The sequence below is a fragment of the Chiloscyllium plagiosum genome, chromosome 14 (assembly GCF_004010195.1).
Source record: "Chiloscyllium plagiosum isolate BGI_BamShark_2017 chromosome 14, ASM401019v2, whole genome shotgun sequence".
Taxonomy (NCBI): Eukaryota; Metazoa; Chordata; class Chondrichthyes; order Orectolobiformes; family Hemiscylliidae; genus Chiloscyllium; species Chiloscyllium plagiosum.
In genome coordinates this window covers 69,398,642-69,418,924 of record NC_057723.1, presented here as the reverse complement: position 1 = coordinate 69,418,924, position 20,283 = coordinate 69,398,642, and the positions used below count along the sequence as shown (strand labels likewise).

Below are 20,283 nucleotides of genomic sequence, written 5' to 3'. Positions count from 1 at the left end.
TGTCATCTGCAAACTTACTAACTATACCTGTTAAGCTCACATACAATTCATGTATATATAAATGACAAAAAGTAGTGGACCCAGCACCGATGCTTGTGGCACTCCACTGGTCACAGGCCTCCAGTCTGAAAAACAACCCTCCACCACCACCCTCTGTCTTCTAACTTCGAGCCAGTTCTGTATCCAAATGGCTAGTTCTCCTGGTATTCCATGAGATCTAACCTTACTAATCAGTCTCCCATGGGGAACCTTGTCGAATGCCTTACTGAAGTCCATATGGATCACATCTACCGCTCTGCCCTCATCAATCCTCTTTGTAAATTTTTCAAAAAACTCAGTCAAGTTTGTGAGACATGATTTCCCACACACAAAGCCATTTGACTATTCCTAATCAGTCCTTGCCTTTCCAAATACATGTACATCCTGCCCATCAGGATTCTCTCCAACAACTTGCCCACCACTGACGTCAGGCTCACTGGTCTATAGTTCCCTGGCTTATCCTTACCACCTTTCTCAAACAGTGGCACCATGTTTGCCAACCTCCAGTCTTCCGGCACCTCACCTGTGACTATCGATGATACAAATATCTCAGCAAGAGGCCCAGCAATCACTTCTCTAGCTTCCCACAGAGTTCTAGGGTACACCTGATCAGGTCCTGGGGATTTATCCACTTTTATGCATTTCAAGACACCCAGCACTTCCTCGTCTGTATTATGGACATTTTCAAAGACATCACCATCTATTTCCCTACATTCTATATCTTCCATGTCCGTTTCCACAGTAAACACTGATGCAAAATACTCATTTAGTATCTTCCCCCATCTCCTGTTGCTTCACACAAAGGCTGCCTTGCTGACCTTTGAGGGGCCCTATTCTCTCCCTAGTTACCCTTTTGTCCTTAATGCATTTGTAAAAACCTTTTGGATTCTCCTTAATTCTATTTGCCAAAGCTATCTCATGTCCCCTTTTTGCCTTCCTGATTTCTCTCTTAAGTATACTCCTACTTCCTTTATACTCTTCTAAGGACTCACTTGATCTATCCTGTCTATACCTGACATATGCTTCCTTTTTTTTCTTAGCCAAACCCTCAATTTCTTTCCCTCAATGCTCATCCAGCATTCCCTGTACCTACCAGCCTTTCCTTTCACCCTAACAGGAATATATTTTCTCCGAATTCTTGTTATCTCATTTCTGAAGGCTTCCCATTTTCCAGCCGTCCCTTTACCTGCGAATATCTGCCCCCAATCAGCTTTTGAAAGTTCTTGCCTAATATCGTCAAAATTGGCCTTTCTCCAATTTAGAACTTCAACTTTTAGATCTGGTCTATCTTTTTTTCATTTTATTTTAAAACTAGTAGAATTATGGTCGCTGACCCCAAAATGCTCCTCCACTGACACCTCAGTCACCTGCCCTCCATATTTCCCAAGAGTAGGTCAATTTTGGCACCTTCTCTAGTAGATACATCCACAAACTGAATCAGAAAATTTTCTTGTACACACTTAACAACTTCCTCCCCATTTAAACCCTTAACACTATAGCAGTCCCAGCCTATGCTTGGAAAGTTAAAATCCCCTACTGTAACCACCCTATTAGTCCTACAAATAACTGAGATTTCCTTGCAAGTTTGTTCCTCAGTTTCCCTATGACTATTAGGGGGTCTATAATAAAACCCCAATAAGGTGATAATCCCTTTTGTATTTCTCAGTTCCACCCAAATAACTTCCTTGGATGTATTTCTGGGAAGATCCTCCCTCAGTACAGCTGTAATGCTATCCCTTATCAAAAACGCCACTCCCCCTCCTCTTTTGCCTCCCTTTCTGTCCTTCATGTAGCATTTGTATCCTGGAACATTAAACTGATGTGATAGGTTCAGTGTACAACCATAGTTAACATGGGATTATGGGGATAGGAGGATGCTCTTCAGAGGTTCAGTGCAGTCTTGATGGGCCAAATGCCCTCTTTCGTCACACTATGCTTTCTGCATAGAATGTATTATAGTTTCAATGATATTAGATTCATATTCTACAAAGGCATTTCCAATCATTTTAGACAGTGGGAGGAAGAGTCGATAAAATGTGGCGCTGAAAAAAGCACAGCAGGTCAGGCAGCATCTGAGGAGCAAGAGAGTCAACATTTCACACATAACCTTTCATCAAGTCCTGATGAAGGGCTATGTCCAATACATCGACTCTCCTGCTCCTCAGATGCTGCCTGACCTGCTGTGCCTTTTCCAGCACCATGCTTTATCAACTCTGACACTCCAGCATCTGCAGTCCTCACTACCTCCTGACTGGGGGAGGAAACTCGCAAAGCCGGGGAGAGAACACGCAAACTCCCTCAGGCAGTCACCCAAGGCTGGAATCAAACCCGGGTCCCTGGCGCTGTGATGCAACAGTGCGAACCACTGCGCTGCCCAACTCATGATGGATTTCTGGGAGGCCAAGCTGCCTTCACAGAACAGTAGTAAATATATGATGCGCTGATACAAAATATCAGTTCGATAAGTCATTATGGAGCTTTCACTTTGAGGCATTGAGGGCATACAGCAGACTGAGAGATCTCGCTGAGGTACAGACCAAAAGGACACAAACACAAGACAAATTTGGTAAGTGAGTCTCCTAATTCATAACCATAGAATCCATACAGTGTGGAAACAGGCCATTAGGCCCAACAAGTCCACAATGACCCTTTGAAGAGTATCCCACCCAGACCCATTCCCCTACCCTGTTACTGTACATTTCCCCCAGACTAATACACCTAACCTACACATCCCTGAACACTATGGGCAATCCACCTAAACTGCACATATTGAATTGTGGGAGGAAACCAGAGTACCCGGAGGAAACCCACGCAGACACCAGGGGATTGTGCAAACTCCACACAGACAGTCACCTGAGACTGGAATCGAACCTGGGTCCCTGGTGCTGTGAGGCATCAGTGCTAACCACTGAGCCACTGTGCTGCCCTATAAAGGAAGCTATGAAGAGGCTGCACACAGCCTTCCAGTTAATTAACACGTGCTTCCAGTTCTAAGTCTCTGAAGTTCACATCATTGAAACTCTGGGATATTTTAGTCAGACATCCAATCGGATGGATACACCTAGTCATCACCTCAGGTGGACAGTGTAGGTCAAAGCCACCACAGCATTAGCAAGAGGGACAATATTCTCACACTGACCGCATCCCCCCCTCCCCCTGTCACACACACACCTTAATTCCATCCCAACCCACTTTTACTTGACTTTTTCTGTCCTGTTTGATATCTTTAATCTGAAACAATTACATAAATCAAATCTCCGAAGACAGATCTTTATCAGAAAATTCCTGCGGGCTTTCATTTTCTTCACCGCAACATCGAGAGGAAAACAATTTCAAACCCCAGGATGGCCTCACGAGCCCACACGCAAAGGTAGCCTGCTGCTGATCCAGTCTCTCAGCACTCTCTTTCGTCTTTGATGCTGACGAGGTACAATTTCTTTTTAAAGTAATTGTTTCCATCAAAAAAGGATGTTTGTTTGACCGGGGTGGGGGGGTGGGGAGGCGGGGTTCATTAGAGAGGCAAACAACTCCGTGTCATGAATGTAATGTCCTCTCCCCCTCGCCACTCCCAACATGCCCAAACCCCCCCCCCCCCCGCCATCTCCCTAATTCCTTCCAGATAAGGAAAATGGCTTCCCATTGTCAACTCGTGTGAATAATCAGTCCCTTGTGTAAGGGTTGAGGCACTATTTGGTGGTTTATTTGTGCACGGGGTGAACGTGAGGGTGAAAACCAACCGCAAGGTCTTCAGAATCTGCGTTCTCCAAATAAGCGCCACACATGCACCTGTCCCCAGGGCTGTTCCAGCGTTCATTTTGATTCACCCCACACCCTCCCCCATTTTTATCCCACAGAAGGCAGCTGAACCGTGACTGTACCACTGCATTAGAGCTACCCTCTCCTGTCCATGTCTCCGGCTACTGGGCAACACTGCGTCACTGCCATCTGGTAAAGGACAGGAGAATACGTTCCCCTCCAACAATACGTAAAGCCAATTTCCGAGGTCACCTGATGGTGCACAAAACGGCTGCCATGCTTTTGATGTGTCATCAGTGGCTGCAAAGTTTTCTGGGATGAACAGAGGCTGTGAAAGGTGCTACATCAATGTAAATTTTGCTTTCTTGCACCCCCACTAGCCCGAGATTAGCTAACAGCACAGATGTACCTGTACTACTTACAACTGAGCAGATTCCTGCCAGTGTTCAAATGCATCAACAAGGAGCAATATTGTAGGAGGCCTTGTTGACATCCTAGCAACATTAACCAGGGAATTCAAAATGGACACAGACAGTTCAAAAACAACTTCAGCAAACAGGATTCACACGATAATCTCTTAGACTGCAACATGTGGAGAGTCAGCAGCTAAGAAAACCTTTGTCTCAAAGTCTTGAAAATCTGACTTTGTCTCATTGTGTACAGTATGAACAGTATAGCTGCTGTTCCACAAAATTATGTGACTGTCAAGTGAACATTAGCTTTTTAATTACGGCACTGTGCATTATGAATGAGCATCGTGTTTTTGCGTTCTCAATAGTCACATTTTAACAATACAAGCCCATTGCAATGCAATGTGGTGGTATATTAATGCTTCCCACCATCCCCCCTCAACCAGGTTCTCATCCTGCCTAAATCCCCTTCCTCAGCACCTGCCTACGCAACCGACTGATCTCGCATGGAGTTCAGACTACATTCAGACCATCACAACTTGGACCTGACCAGGGCAACCACTACCTGCAGCAAATCCAAAGCCTCGAGAAATGGTTCTCCCTCCAGATCCTCCATTAATTCTAGCCACCCGACGCCTGGAAGAAGAACAACTCATCTTCCACCTTGGGACCCTCCAACCCACACAGGATCAATGTGGATTTCACCAGTTTCCTCATCACCCCTCCCCCCACCTTATCGCAGATTCAATCCCCCAACAAGGCACCGCCTTCTTGAACTGTCCTACCTGTCCTTCTTCCTTTCCACCAATCCGCTCCACACTCCTCTCCGACCTATCACCATCACCTTGATCTACTTATCGCATTCCTAGCTACCTTCCCCACAGCTCCACCCCTTCCGATTTATTTCTCAGCCCCCTTTGCCCCCCCCCCCCCCCCACCCCAATTCCTGATGAAGAGCTGGAAATGTTGACTCTCCTGCTGCCTGACCGGCTGTGCTTTTCTAGCACCACACGTTTTGACTCTCATCCTGCTGTTTAATCATGAAGTGAACCACATCTAAAATCCAATACTGTTCTCATTCAACATTTCCCCAACTGCATCCTCCAGAGTGGTGGGAGTGGATCAAAGAAAAACAATCCAGACTCAGCACCTTGACTTCCCATCGCAAACTCCGTGACCCCCTGGTCCCAGATTCCACCTCCGTCTTCCTGGAGGGTCAGAGAGCAATTGCAAAGCTCAGCCACGGAACTCACTCCTCACCCAGGAACGACGTCCTGGTCACGACCTTTGAACCTGAGTCTGTGTCGCACGCCGCCTCCTCAAATCGGTTTGAGGAACCAAGAGCAACACAGTCTCAGAAACGCCCACGAGCCCGGAATAGAGAACGTTTCGATGGCAAGTTGGGGGGAATGTGACAGGTCTTCAGCACCCTCTGCCCCACACCTACAACTAGTGAGACTTGGGCGCAGAAAATTAAAATGACTACCCTTGCTGTGTTGGACCCATAGTGTGTTGGACTGTGCCTATCAAATGACATCATTCAGCTAATCATACTTTGAACAAATCTATGGCAACAGAGTCAGCGAACAAGGTTATTAGTTGGCGTCTAGTGAGTTGGAAGACAGAGGGAAGTTGGTACTAACATAATTCAGGAGAAGGCCAGACCTTGGAGAGACCCTGGTTGCTAGAGTCCACAAAAGACTGGTCTAACGGTGGGAAGAGAATGGGAAGGAGACAGGAGAGGGGGCAGGGTTGGGGAAGAGAAAAAGAGATGATGGTTAGTGATTTCCAAAGACAAGAGATACCATTCCTGCCATTCATTCATTGTCAAACAGATAAAGCCACAGAGACAGGACAACACACGGACAAAGATGTTGACTTGGGCTTAATTGCACTGTGTTAGCTTTACGATTGGGATTTGCTTTCCCTTCTCTTTCAGGGTGACCTCTCAAAAGATCCTGCTTGAGAAATGTATGTGGCAGTGTTGGCATTGGAACTGTTTTGAGTTGATCCCAAAAGGCAGAACTTTTTCCATATTGTCCAAGCCCACTGAAATGTTGTTGCCTTTACCAACCCTTGAGAGAGTGGACGGTGACTTAGGTTTAGCATTTATGAAGGCTCCTACTCTGCCAAACTATGTACAGCTGTCAGTCAGAAAGTTAATGGTGGGGTCTTTCAGGGTTAGCATTATGGCCACGGCATTCCTGATCTTCCTCGATTTTAATCATCCGGTCTGTGTGCTTGCGACACAACTTTCACATTTCCTCCACAATCAAGGTGGACAAAATGGAGTCTCGTGGGGTGGGGTTTATGAGGAGGATAGTGGAGTGAAACGATACTTTAACTCTAATCCAACGGGAAGGTTGGCTCATGGAGATTGTGCATTATGTGACCAGGCTGTGTTACAAATATTGCAAAGCTGAGGAGAAACCTCCAACATTAGACCCAGGGGCCCCGCTAAAACAGCCACTCATACACGCATCCCGCCCTGTGAGAGAGTTTGAATGCAGATTGAATTTTGCTTGGTTTTTTTTTGTTTTGTTCTTCTGGTAGACGCTCAGCCTGACCGCACTGACCGAAATCAGTCTATGGCCTATCGTGTATGTGAGCTCACCTTGGAGACTGTTAGCGTTGGCGCTGGTGCAGGTCGGAGGAGGGGAGGTCTGTGGCCTCACCACCGGAGCGAAGGCGCTTTTTTGTTTCACTGCAGAGACCATATTGGCTGGCGAGAAAGAGAATATGCCAGAGGTACTGCTACAATTTGAAGGAAGGCTGGTGGAGGAGGCCATGGTTGGACTGGACGGCACTACTGCAACAAGAAAGGAGGAAATATGTCAACCATTTGGGTGCCATATATATATTTTGCTCATATACATATATATCTCTATATATAGGTATATGAATTTGTAACAATTCATCGACTTTTTTCAGGATATGTAGTCAATGATGGAGCAAGACAATTTGAGTCATTTTTTTTTAAGAGAAAAAAAAAGTAATTGTGTGACCACAGCTGGATAGAACGATTGGTTGTATCTCCACTGGGTCACTTACCTGGCGACAATGGTGGCTTAACCCTTTCAAACCCTGAGTTTGCTGGTTAACATCTCTCTTTTTTTTGAAAGGTTCATTTGTCAGCCATGGATGTGGCACGGTTGACAAGGTCGAGGATGTTTAAAGAACCAACGAAAGAAAGGTGGGACTGGGGAAGAGCGGGGGTGGTGAATCTTTTTAAGTTATTTTTGTCAAGAAACATAAGAGCAAAGAAATCTATTGGGGGCGGGGGCAAGGGGGAGCAGGGAGGTGAGGTCTGGGGAAATGGGATTGGACGGGCAGATCCAGTCAATGTAGAAGTGCCAGAAACAGTCAAATGCCATTCACCTCACACCATGGTGTAGTTACCTCAATAGGCACAGCGCCTTCGCTTGTTTTTTTTTTAAAAAAATGCACAAGTGCATCATTTTCTACGTTGAGGGATTGCTTTGGCATGTCAATAGTTTGCCTGCAGTGTGCATTCAGTTTAGTCATTTCCCCCACCATCCTTCTGCTCCCATGTCTCTTCCGTGGCCCTGCTTGATTGTAAATGGCAAGGTGTTTTCAATCAGACAGCACACTCGTGGGTACAAGAGAAAAAAAGTCATCGATTGATGAAAATTAGAGCTAGGCAAACCGCAGCCAGAGATAGAAAAACGTCTTCAGCTAAGGTCATCTCAGCTCCTTGTAATGCGAGCAAAGTGCTGCTTGTTTAATCATTACTTACGCAATTAGTTTATTGATTGAATTAAGAATGACGCCTTTTAATTAGAGAGTCTGACTGAGATGGGACAGGTCAGGCAGCTATGAGCAATAGTGAACTACCCACCAACCTCCCCTGTGTTTTAAGGAGACAGTGTCCCCCTTTTGGCCAGCCCGTAAGAAGCAGTGCTCTGAACTCCCTGCAGCTGAACACCAACCCCTTCAGCTGTGAAGTTCAATTGAGCCCAAGAGCAAATATCGAAGTGTAACAGACCAGCTGTAGTTCCTATGCTTGGACATTATAGAAAGCTGAAGCATTGAGTTACACTGCACAGGCTCCATTGTAGAATTACAAAACCATCAGGTCATTGACACCATTCTGCTAATGTGCAGCTCGGCTCTACATTTTGGCATTAATCAACAAGGTATTCGAAATTGAGTGCTAATTTGATTTGGAAATTTCAAGGAATAGCAATGAGACTCCCTTAGTCGGTATGTTTATGAGGGGATCTAAATTGCTTGCTTAGGTTTTGTGATACAGTCAGTTCTGCTATAAGGCAGTAGTTCCATTGTCATGCAATCCCGTGTTATAAGAAAATCACAATATTAGCACCATTTAAACTGACAGGGCCGGAATCACATTATAACCAATACCCACTTTAACACTTCACGCTTTAGAAAAAATGTCCCCAATTTGACAATCGCGTCATAGCAAACACGTGTTAACAAACGTGCATTACAGCAGAATGACCTGTAGTTTTATTATAGTGATAACCCAGTTATTTTAAATGGTTGCTCAACCTCTGATGTTGCAGTTGAGGACTCGAACATTTAACAAACTCCTAGCCACAGTGCAGTGCATCGGAAGACAATACATAAAATGGTAAACATTCAACACTGACAGCAACAATGGAATAAAATGGTTTCTGCGCATTAGTTTATCAATGAGCCCTTCTGTGTAAGCTGAGAAATTCCTGAGAGGTGCTGCACAATTTGATAGTACAAGGAGGTCACCCTGATGTAACAACGGCAAGGAATCATCTGGATCCTTCCAGGAAACTTGTCCCATTTTAACATAAGGCCTGAATGTTTACTGACATTACTGGCGAGGATAAATAATTTGAGATGACATGGGCTGATGGATGACAAGAAGGTAGGCTTAACAATACTTGAGAGCCAACTGAGTATATAGAGCGATAAGTCTTTTCCTATGATATTCAGGTTTCTAAGTAAAATGATGCTGTCACCTGTTGATACACTTCATTGTGGCTCATTATTGCTTCTTCTCTAGAGGGTAGGATAGTTCTCCAATACTCCACCTAACATCTGCATGTAATACACTCACACACATGTAAATCATCAGAATTCAATGATTATAGAGTTATATAGCATGGAAACAGATCCTTCGGTCCAACTAATCCATGCCAACCAGACATCCCAATCTGATCTAGTCCCATTTGCCAGCACCCAGCCCATATCCCTCTAAACCCTTCCTATTCATATACTCATCCAGATGTCTCTTAAATGTTGTCATTGTAATTGTACCAGCCTCCACCACTTCCTCTGACAGCTCATTCCATACACGCACCACCCACTGTGTGAAAAGGTTGCCCCTTAGGTCCCTTTTATATCTTTCCCCTCTCACCCTAAACCTATTCCCTCTAGTTCTGGACTCTCCCACCCCAGGGAAAAGACTTTGCCTATTTACCCTATCCATGCCCCTCACCATTTTATAAACCTCTATAAGGTCATGCCTCAGTCTCAAAAGCTCCCGGGAAAGAAGCCCCTACCATGCAACAGCTTGCCATTCTCTACCTTAAACTCCATCTGCCATTCCTCGGCCCATTGGCCCGTCTGATTAAGAGTCCATTGTACTCTGCAATAATCTTCTGCACTGTGCAAAACACCACTTATTTTGGTGTCATTTGCAAACTTAGTAACCATACCTCTTATATTCACACTCAAATAGTTTATACGAATGACAAAAAGCAATGGACCTAGCGCCGATCCTTGTGACACACCACTGGTCACAGGCCTCCAGTCTGAAAAGCAACCCTCCCATACAACCCTCTGTCTCCTACCTTCAAGACAATTTTGTATCCAATTGGCTAGCTCTCCCTGAATCCCATGTGAGCTAACCTTAATAACCATTCTACCACGCAGATCCTCGTCAAACACTTTGCTGAAGTCCATAGAGGCAATGTCGATTACTGCTCTGCATTCATTAATCTTCTTTGTCACCTCTTCAAAAAAACTCAATCAATTACACTGGTTGAAATGAACACGTTCAGCACAGAATGGGAATATTGAAAACCACATTTGGTTTCTATTTTCCTGCCATTACAGATCCAGTTTTGGCCCTTAGTTATTAGATCCTGAGTTCAGATTATCTAAAACCTACTACATGTTAAATTAATCTCACCACTGGATGTCATAAGACGAGGCAAAGTAGTTCTATTGTAGTCACATATTAGTAGACAAGATCAATACTGAGTCTTTGCAGGTCTCACTACAAAGAGCGCAATTGCTGACTTCTGGATGAACAAAAGGACTGATTTTCAGATGTGTGCTGTCAGAGAGATGGCCTGGCTGGTGGGTGGCCAGAATTAGACACACCTCCTTTGTTCACTCATGATTCATTCAGTCGTAACTACAAGCTTAGGGTGACTTCATTTCAATCCCCTACCCTGCATAATGTTGAACAACTCTGTATTCCACCTGTTGAGGTCATATGTGAATGTGTGAGAGGAGAAGGTGTATCATGGCAACTCTCACTAAACTCATAGTCCAACACCCATGCTAATTCCTTGGCCACTCAGGTTCAAATCCCAACATGCAGTTAGCGGGCATTAATAAAACCTGGAATTGAAGTTTGATTCCAAATGGTGCCCACTGACTTGCTCTAAACATCTGATAGAAATACTTTTGGGAAAGGAAATCTGCCAACCTTGCCCGATGCGGATTGTATGTGATTCCAAACCCACAATAAATTCTGAAGATGAATTTATTTACCCACTACTAATGTCAGGCTCACTAGTCTGTAGTTCTCTAGCTTTCCCTTACCACCTTTCTTAAAAATGTGGGCGGCATGGTGGCACAGTGGTTAGCACTGCTGCCTCACAGCGCCAGAGACCCGGGTTCAATTCCCGCCTCAGGCGACTAACTGTGTGAAGTTTGCACGTTCTCCCCGTGTCTGCGTGGGTTTCCTCCGGGTGCTCCGGTTTCCTCCCACAGTCCAAAGATGTGCAGGTCAGGTGAATTGGCCATGCTAAATTGCCCGTAGTGTTAGGTAAGGGGTAAATGTAGGGGTATGGGTGGGTTGCGCTTCGGCGGGGCGGTGTGGACTTGTTGGGCCGAAGGGCCTGTTTCCACGCTGTAAGTAATCTAATCTAATCTAATCTAATCTAATCTAATCATACTGTACTTGCAATGTCAACTCTGTTTCTCTCCACCGATGCTACCAGACTTGCTGAGTTTCTCTAGTATTTTCTGTTTTTGTTTCAGATTTCCAGCATTCACAGTAATTTGCTTTTATCCTACAGTAATGTTGTTGGTTCTTAATTGCCTTCTGATGGCCTTGCCAAGTCATACTATCGGAGGGCAATTCAGGATGGGCATCAAGTGATGGCCGCGCATGAGAGAATATTTTTTTACATGTTAAGTCTCTTAAACTAAGGTGCTTTATCTTGTTCACAAAATTGTTCTAATGTTTATTGCAAAAGATGGCTGTTAACTTTGCAGAAATTCTGGTATTGGACTCTTTTTCTAAATCCCCTCCTAGCCCCTATTGTCAATCAATCCAAAATATAAACTCTGTATTCTCTCCAAGAGTGTTGCCCTGACCTACTGAGTATTTCCAACATTTTCTCATTTTATTTCAGAATTCCAGCATCCACAGGGTGTTTTGATTTTCCATCCCTCACATCCATGTCCTTTTTTAAACTGGATCAACAATTTATTTGTCTAGATTGAGCTGGGTCATGGTTGAACAGGTCAGGTCCTAGTGGACATGAGTTGGAGAAGCAGTCTGAATCTCTGCACCACTCGCAGGAGAGAAGGTCGCCTTTTGCAAACAGACTCACACCCAATGTTCTATTAGACGATCTGAATCCTCACTGAGTAAATCTACACCTGAAGTTGCAAACACATGCCTTTTATCTTCCCATTTTACCGACAGTCCCGTGGATTTTTTCGGAATTTCCTCAGGGATTCTTCTGATCCCCACAGGAAACTCCCAGGGATTGTTCTGAGCGGATGATTGCATGTAAATGCTGATCTGGTCCCGAAATCAATTTGAGTTAACTGTCTCCAGTCTGGAGTTACGAGGAATGTATCTCATCTCTGCACTACTTCTGTTCTGAATCTGTGATAAAGTGCACCGTTTAGAACACAATGTCCTCAATGGGACTTCCTGGTGGATAACCTTCTAGCTGAGAGCTTGGCTCTTGCCAAAAATTGACAAGAAAGGTTCTACCTTACAGCACAAATGGTTCGGTACTATCTATCAAAGTTCTCAATTCAGGCACGACATGGTTCCCGATTAAGTAACATGATCCCCTTGCTTGAAATAGAAAAGAAACTTGACTTTAACAGTTGAGCCAACTATGTCATTGAGTGAGAAATACAGAAAAGATGTTGGGTGTGTCCATTGTGCATCGTGGGGGTCATAACACTAATGCCGCTTCAATTGAGTGAGTACCCAGCAAGAGAAGATAATGGACAGATGGTGCGGCCAATTCTAATAAGGGTAGGGTCTGGTATGTGCCTGTTTTTTTTTACTTACTGGCATATGGTGAATTGGCAGCAGATCCATTGAGAAAACCTGGAGAGCCGCCCAGGTTGGACATCCCAGCATTCCCATATCCATTCATACTCGTTGTGACAGAGTTATAGCTTGTCTGCTGTGGGGTGGAGCTCGGCACATATCCATGAGGAGACACACTGCTCGTGTTGCGAGTAAAGCCTTTATTGAAGAAAGGATACAAAAGCACACATCGTCAGTATCTCTCTCTCCATCGCAGTTATTAGTGATCTCAGCTATATTCTTGTTCTTTGTTACTTTAAAGGGCTGGTAGCTAAAACACTGGAACGTTGATAAAATTGACCAAGCATCATTTGTTAATTCATAGAATCCCTACAGCGTGGGTCTAGCCCCTTCAAGTCCACACCAACCCTCCAAAGAGTATCCCACCCAAACCCATTCCCCAATATTTACCCCTAACCTACACATCCCTGACCACTATGGGCAATTTAGCATGGCCAATCCACCTAACCTGCACATCTTTGGATTGTGGGAGGAAACCAGAGCAAACTTGGGGAGAATGTAGACCTGAGGCAGGAATCGAACCTGGATGCCTGGTGCTGTGAGGCTGCAGTGCTAACCACTGAGCCACTGTGCCATTCACAGAACTGCCACAATGCAGAAAGAGACCATTTGGCCCACCCAACGCACTGAGCATTTTGATCTACTGCCAACTGGCCAGCGTATACCTGTTCATATTGTTTTCTATAAATAATCATTAAATGTCTTCTCCAGCAACCCATTTGAAGCTGCCTTAACCATACTCCCAACCCGTGCATTCTAGTCACTAACAACTCACTGTGTCAACAGGCGTTTTTTCCCTCACTTCGCACTTGCTTCTTTTGCCAAACCCTGTAAATTTACTCCCACTGGTTCTTGATCCTTTCTTGTAAAATGAAGAAATGAACAGTTTCTCCCTATCTGCTCTCTCCATCGTGATTTTGAAAATTTCTATCACATCTCTTCTGAGCCTTCTCTTCAAGGAAGTCAGTTCCAACTTTTGCACTCTATCCTCATAACTGAAGTGCTTCATCCCAGGAACCATTCTTGTGAACCTCTTCTACAGTTTCTTCAATGGGTTCACATCCTTTCTATACAGTGCTTTCAGAACTGCACGATATAGCTGTGGTCTAACTCATGTCTCATATGAGTTCATCCTAACCTATTTGCTCTTGATTTGGAGGAGCCAGTGTTGGACTAGGGTGGACAAAGTTAACAATCACACAACACCAGGTTATAATCCAACAGGTTTATTTAGAAGCACTAGCTTTCGGAGGGCTGATCCTTTGTCAGGTGGTTGTTGAAGCAGCGCTCTGAAAGCTAGTGCTTCCAAATCAATCTGTTGGACTATAACCTGGTGTTGTGTGATTTTTAACTGTTTGCTCTTGTATTCTTATGTCTCTATTAATAAAGTCTAGAATACTGCATGCTTTATTAACAGCTCTCTGTACCCATCCTGCCACTATTAACGATTTGTGTACATCCAACTCATTAATAGGTTCAGGTCTCTATGCATCTGGTACTCATTATTATATATTGTCTCTCTACATTTTATGTGTAAGGCACTTGTGAGACCTCATTTGAAGTACTGAGCACAGCATTGATCACCTTGTTGAAAGAAGAATGTGAAGACATTGGAGTTCAGAGAAGGCTGGCTAGTCCCAAAGCTGGAATGGGTGGACTGTTTCATGAGGAAGGGCTGGATTTGTACCACAGAAGTACAGAAGAGTAAGAGGTGACTTCATTTTTAACACATCAGAGGGTTCTTGATGGGAGAAGATTTCCACTCGCAGGAGACTCGGGAACAATGGGTCACCATTTAAAAATAAGGAGTTGTCTATCTAAAACAGTTAAAAATCACAAAACGCCAGGTTATAGTCCAACAGGTTTATTTGGAAGCACTAGCTTTCGGAGCGGAGCAAGATCATATCCAAAACAGAGCTGAGGTAATATCCCTCAGGGGAATGAGGAACACTCTTCTTGGAAGCCGAGAGCTTTTTCATTTTTTACTAAAGCAGCGGTGGACGGATTCTTGTTGAGCAAGGGTTGGAAAGATGATCTGGGAGTGGGTAGGCAGGAATATGGGTTTGGGGTTGAATGGCAGCCTAGAGGGACCGAATGGCCTGCTTCCTAATTCATGTGATCATGTGCAAGTCTTAGCTCAGTCGCATCACAAAAAAAGTGCCAAGAATGGAAGAGTTCAGAGGGAGACCAATCGAAGTAAAACGCACTGCAGTCACACATTGTTATTGTAGAGAAATAGCAATACTGATGCTACACAGGCAAAGTAATTACTCACTGCCTAGCTACAGCAGACTTGTGAAGCAGCATCTAATATACCACGTTAGGTACTGATCAATCCTTCTCTTTGGAGTTTAGTGAATCCTGACTTTTCCCCAGTCTTATATATAAACATTTGAAATGTTCTAAAATCTATTTTGAAGTTGCTGCCTGGGTTGATGTTGCTATTCTGTAACCCCAGAATGTCCGGCTGGAACTCCTTCCCTTTCCTTGGCATTAGGTTACAGTGGACTTGTCTATTTAAACGGAACCATTTTCACGACTGAAAATGATGAATTGGGGTGTGCAATCTGCAGCTAAGCAGAGACCCTCCCTTATGAAAAGAGAGGAAGAAAGCTGTTCTTCAACCAAGATCACCCCAAGAGATGGAAGAATGGAATTAACTTATGCTGTACCCCTTTAGTTCAGAGGGTGGTCTCAAATCTCACCTGGACAGCTCTAATGGGAGTCTCTCCTCTCTCGATCCTGCTCTTAGTGGATTAAGTTGAAACAAGTTTGAAAATTTCTCAACTCAATCCTTTTCGTGAAGCCCGCATCCCCCGCTCATTTGACACTAATTAGCCATCACCTCCAAACAGGGGTGTCAGATGGAAAAATGGACATTTGTCCTGGCACAGATGGACTGTGCCCTATGGAGGTTACAACTGAGGTACATCAATGGGCTACAATAGACTTGACTCTGCTCAGAGTTCTGAGGAAGGGTCACCGGACCCGAAACGTTAACTCTGATTTCTCTCCACAGATGCTGCCAGACCTGCTGAGCTTTTCCATCAATCTCCAGCATCTGTAGTCCTCACGTTCTCCCTTTTCCATCAGTGCCTTCTTTGGCTCTGCTTTACAACTCTGGCTTAGATAGCATTCATTTTCACAAGCAAAATAATTCACAAAAGAAAGCTCCTCATTCATGTCAAATTTAACATTTGTTTTAAAATAAAGAGAACGCAACATGGCATAATTAAAAACGGAGGAACCTCAATTATCTGAAGGACACGGCAGGGAGTATTTTGTTCGATTAATCGAATTCTGGATAATCGAATGCTGGATAACACAGTTAAGGCGCGCGTCGGGACCTTGCGATCTTGCCGGATAATCCGATATTCGGATAATCAATGTTGGATAATCAATGTCGGATAATCGAGGTTCCTCTGTATTCAAGTTTGAGAAGATGGAGCTGTATCTCATCAAAGCTGTCCTTGATGAAGGGATTAAGGGGTTTGTCTTATACGGGAAGGTTGGGCCAAAATCACTGGGGTTTAGGAGGATGAGAGGCAATCTGATTGAAACATAGAAAATAACTGAGCGGACATGACAGGGCAGATACTGAAATTATCTCCTCATGGGGCAATTAGAAACAGGGGACATGGCTTAAAGTTAATGGGCTTCCAATTGAAGGCCAAGGTGAGGAAGAATTTCTTCTCTCAGAGGGTCACTAAGTTTTGGAACTCTCTTCCGCACAGAACAGTGGAGGCTGTTGAAGATATCAAAGACTGAATCAGGCTGTCAAGGGTAATGGGGACAACAGGCAGGAACGTGCAGTGAAGGCCAGATCAGATCAGCCAAGATATTACTGAATGGGAAAGCAGTTTCAATGGGCCAAATGGCCTTTTCCTGCTGGCATTTCTTATAATCTTACGACTGTCGACAAATTATTGCATCGTGATTTAACATCATGGAGTGGAGAAGTGATGTTAATCAAGGAGATGGGAGGATATCCATCAGAACCCACTAATGTATTCAGCCTTGACTGGTTAATCTCCTGGGATGCTTGCATAATTGGAGCATCCTGGAAGCCAATGTGGTCCAAAGAGAATATCCATGGACATCTTTGTAGCTTTGGTTGGTAGTTAATAAAGACACAAATGTCCAATTCCCTCAGTTTCTGCTACATTGGAGATTCCACAGGGTCCCTCAGCAAAAACCGCATCGATACTTCAGAAAAGAAAACTACTGGCTAATGGAAAATCCAAGCCTATCTTTACAGGCAGTTTCGCTGCTGACTATAAACTTGTCCTTGTTTTTTGCTGGCGATGGCAATATGGGGCTGCTCTTCAGTTTTTCATTTTAGCCTCAATATCTAGTGAGGTAAAGAGAGGGCTATACAAAGAAAATCACTAAAAGTCAGTGTTTATACGGAGCATCGGTAAAGCCCCAGAAAGGAAGCGAGAGACTAAAGGCAGTTAAACTAAATAACAACCCACAATTATTGACACGATGCGCAAGCACCATGATCACATTCCAAAAGTCGTGCATATTTTCACCAAATCCTGTCAAGCTATTTTAGTAGAAAGATCTATTTATAGCATTTGTCAACAGAAAGTGTTTACAAAATGCTCACGGCTAAAATTAAATCTTAAAGTAGCACAAAACTCTACTGTAATCAAGTATCCACCTTTTAAAGTCAGGTATTATGCTAAAGTTTAATCTGTGCTCCAAGGGGTGTATTGATATTACTGCATGTAAAATTTCTATGCTACAGTATGGACATTATAATGACTGTATGTAGGGTATTCAGTGTACAATTTGTATGGTTACTGCTTACAATAGCATCTAATGTGTGCTTTAAGTGATACATTACAAGCACTTGTATAAAGTTATGTTATACAGTATAACTGTTTAAAGTTATCCATTTCACTAGTAACTTGCTAGTCATTAACAAGACAAAACAACCGATACTAAATCTCAGGGAATACAACCTCCAGATCGAATCTTGAGAAAGGAAATTGCTTTTACTTTACTGCGCTGTATTCTTCTATGTTCTATGTTCTATGTTCATTAACAAGACAAAACAACCGATACTAAATCTCAGGGAATACAACCTCCAGATCGAATCTTGAGAAAGGAAATTGCTTTTACTTGCACATTCAAGAGAAAACCATGTTAGAAATACAGAACAAAGAAGAATAATGGCACTGAATAAAACCACTTGGCCCATCTTTTCCCTGCAGTCTAAAGAAAGAATTATCCTTCCAGCTCTTCACTCTCGAGCTCTGGAGGTGACGGCACCTCAAGGGAGCTAATGCTTCATGTTTCTTTTTAAATGCTATGACAGTTTCTGCCTCTGCAACTCTCTCAAACCAGGAGTTCCAGAACCTAACCTGGATGAAACAATTTCTCATCAATTCCCTTCTAATCTTTCTCCCAATTACTTTGAACCTATGTCCCTTGGCTATTGACCTCTCTGTTAATTGAAATAGGTTCTTCCTATCCACTCCAGCCTGGCTCCTTACCAGTTTACTTTTAGCACATGCACTTAACATCCCTATGTCCTCTACATTTCTCAGAATCCCACCATTTATTGTGTACTCCCAGGCGTGCCTGTCCGTCCAAAATGCATTAGCTCACTCTTCTCTCAATCGTTTTCCATTTGCTATCTTTCCGCCCACCTGACCTGATCATTAGCATCTACCACATATACATTGGCGTTCTCCGTTGCTGTCAGTCACATGATCAGTTTCTACTTCATTTGTAAACATCTTTATACATGAGCCTAATCATTGGTATAGATAATGAACAGCAAGGGGCCCTACACATATTCACTTCCACCCCCACTTCACCACCCCTCAGAAATAAAAAGGCGAGCATGTAATCACAAAACTGACTTTGACTTTCTGTAAGAATGGGCAACCTGAAAATTCTCAGTGGCAGGTTGTGGAATCACTTCCTCCAATGAGAGGAGTGCGCAAGGTGGAGCAGTTTTGGAAGGCGGGGGGGGGGGGTGGTGCGAGACAACTCTATTCAGTGTATCAAAGCCTTACCTTGATTGGCAGCTTGAGAGGACTCGGACACATTGACTGCCAGCTGCCCACTGAAAGAGTTGACCCCCATCATCCCTGCATGGACGGATGTGTTACTGAGAGCTGGGAGTTGGTTGTGGTTCCGAGGCACACTGTACAGGGCCTCTGCAATGTCAGCTGCTCGCTTCAGGATTATTTCCTGCCAGGCATTTTGAAGAAAAAGAAAAGTTGTTAGCTGTAAGCACAAGAGAAATAAGCTGACTGCCAGTAGAAAGTATTTAAAACAAAGATATATTGGTGTGCAAAAGCATTAATCAGTCGCACTGTTAACCTCCTGACCTTATTCTTCCCCTCACCAGGTTTTGTTTCCATACCATTCATTGGCTGTCAAGGTCCCTAAGTCTCCGATATCCGTCAGTCTGAGGCATATTCACAAGCCTGGCCCTCACTCCCACATCCCTCAGAATCCAGCCCCTCATTCCCACATCCCTCAGAATCCTGTATCTCACTCTCACAGCCCTCAGAATTCAGCCCCTCACTCCCACATTCCTCAGAATACTGTACCTCACTCCCACATACCTCAGAAAATTGTACCTCACTCCCACTTCCCTCAGAATCTAGCCCCTCACCTCCACATCCCTCAGAATCCAGCCCCTCACTCCCACATCCCTCAGAATCCTGTATTGCCCTCCCAGATCCCTCAAAATCTAAACCCTCACTCCCATATCCCTCAGAATCCTGTATCTCACTCCCACATCTCTCAGAATCCAGCCCCTCACTCCCACATCCTTCAGAATCCTGTATTGCCCTCCCACATTCCTCAGAATCCAGTCCCTCACTTCCACATCTCCCAGAATCCTGTATACCACTTCCACATCCCTCAGAATCTAGCCCCTCACTCCTACATCCCTCAGAATCCTTAATCTCATTCCCACATCCCTCAGAGGATGCCCTATCCCTCAATCACCCTGTGCTACGTATTCAGATTCCTCCTTCCCACATTGCCCCAGCCCTTGCTGCCAATGTGTTATCCTTAAACAATGAGATACAGAGCCCACCATTACCTGGTTGTTATGTGGCATTCCATAAAGCGCCTCCACCAAGTCAGCCGCCCTCTTTAGTATAACTTCCTGTGGAAGAAAAGGACAATTGGCAATCAATCATTTTGATTCACGACTATTCAGATTCATGGATCATTTTGCATCTAAGTGACACAGTGAGAATGGATTGGCTCCAGATCCAAGTCTGGTGCCCGTTTGGCATCAAATCAGATTTTATTCTCTGCTCGGCATCGCACACAGAACCCCATCAGCATCCACATTTCTGCCAGACCTTTCTGAGATTGTTCCTGCCCCCAAGACACATTCACAAGCAAGGAGTTGGGTCGGGATTCCTGAGTCGTTTTCCCCGTATTTAGCAGGAGGATGTAAAAACAAGCCCGAAAGCCACTGTAACCGCCAGTTGGGCTGACGGCAGCTATGTCAGCATAGGCCCGGGGCTGGCAACATTC

The 20,283-nt window shown here is 44.3% G+C and overlaps 1 protein-coding gene across 4 annotated transcripts in view; it reads right to left on the bottom strand.

Annotated features, from left to right (window-relative positions):
* ebf1a (EBF transcription factor 1a) overlaps window positions 1-20,283 on the bottom strand; it is a 468,187-nt gene that overhangs the window by 6,970 nt on the left and 440,934 nt on the right. For 2 of the 4 annotated variants that reach the window (XM_043703973.1, XM_043703972.1), the window contains exons 12-16: window positions 19,838-19,903; window positions 18,795-18,972; window positions 12,721-12,900; window positions 6,820-7,014; window positions 5,849-5,911 (exon numbers count right to left, since the gene is read on the bottom strand). In XM_043703973.1, the coding sequence (XP_043559908.1) occupies window positions 5,849-5,911; window positions 6,820-7,014; window positions 12,721-12,900; window positions 18,795-18,972; window positions 19,838-19,903 (682 nt within the window). The remainder of the gene's footprint in view (window positions 1-5,848; window positions 5,912-6,819; window positions 7,015-12,720; window positions 12,901-18,794; window positions 18,973-19,837; window positions 19,904-20,283) is intronic. The other 2 variants (XM_043703974.1, XM_043703975.1) reach the window with 2 other exon arrangements.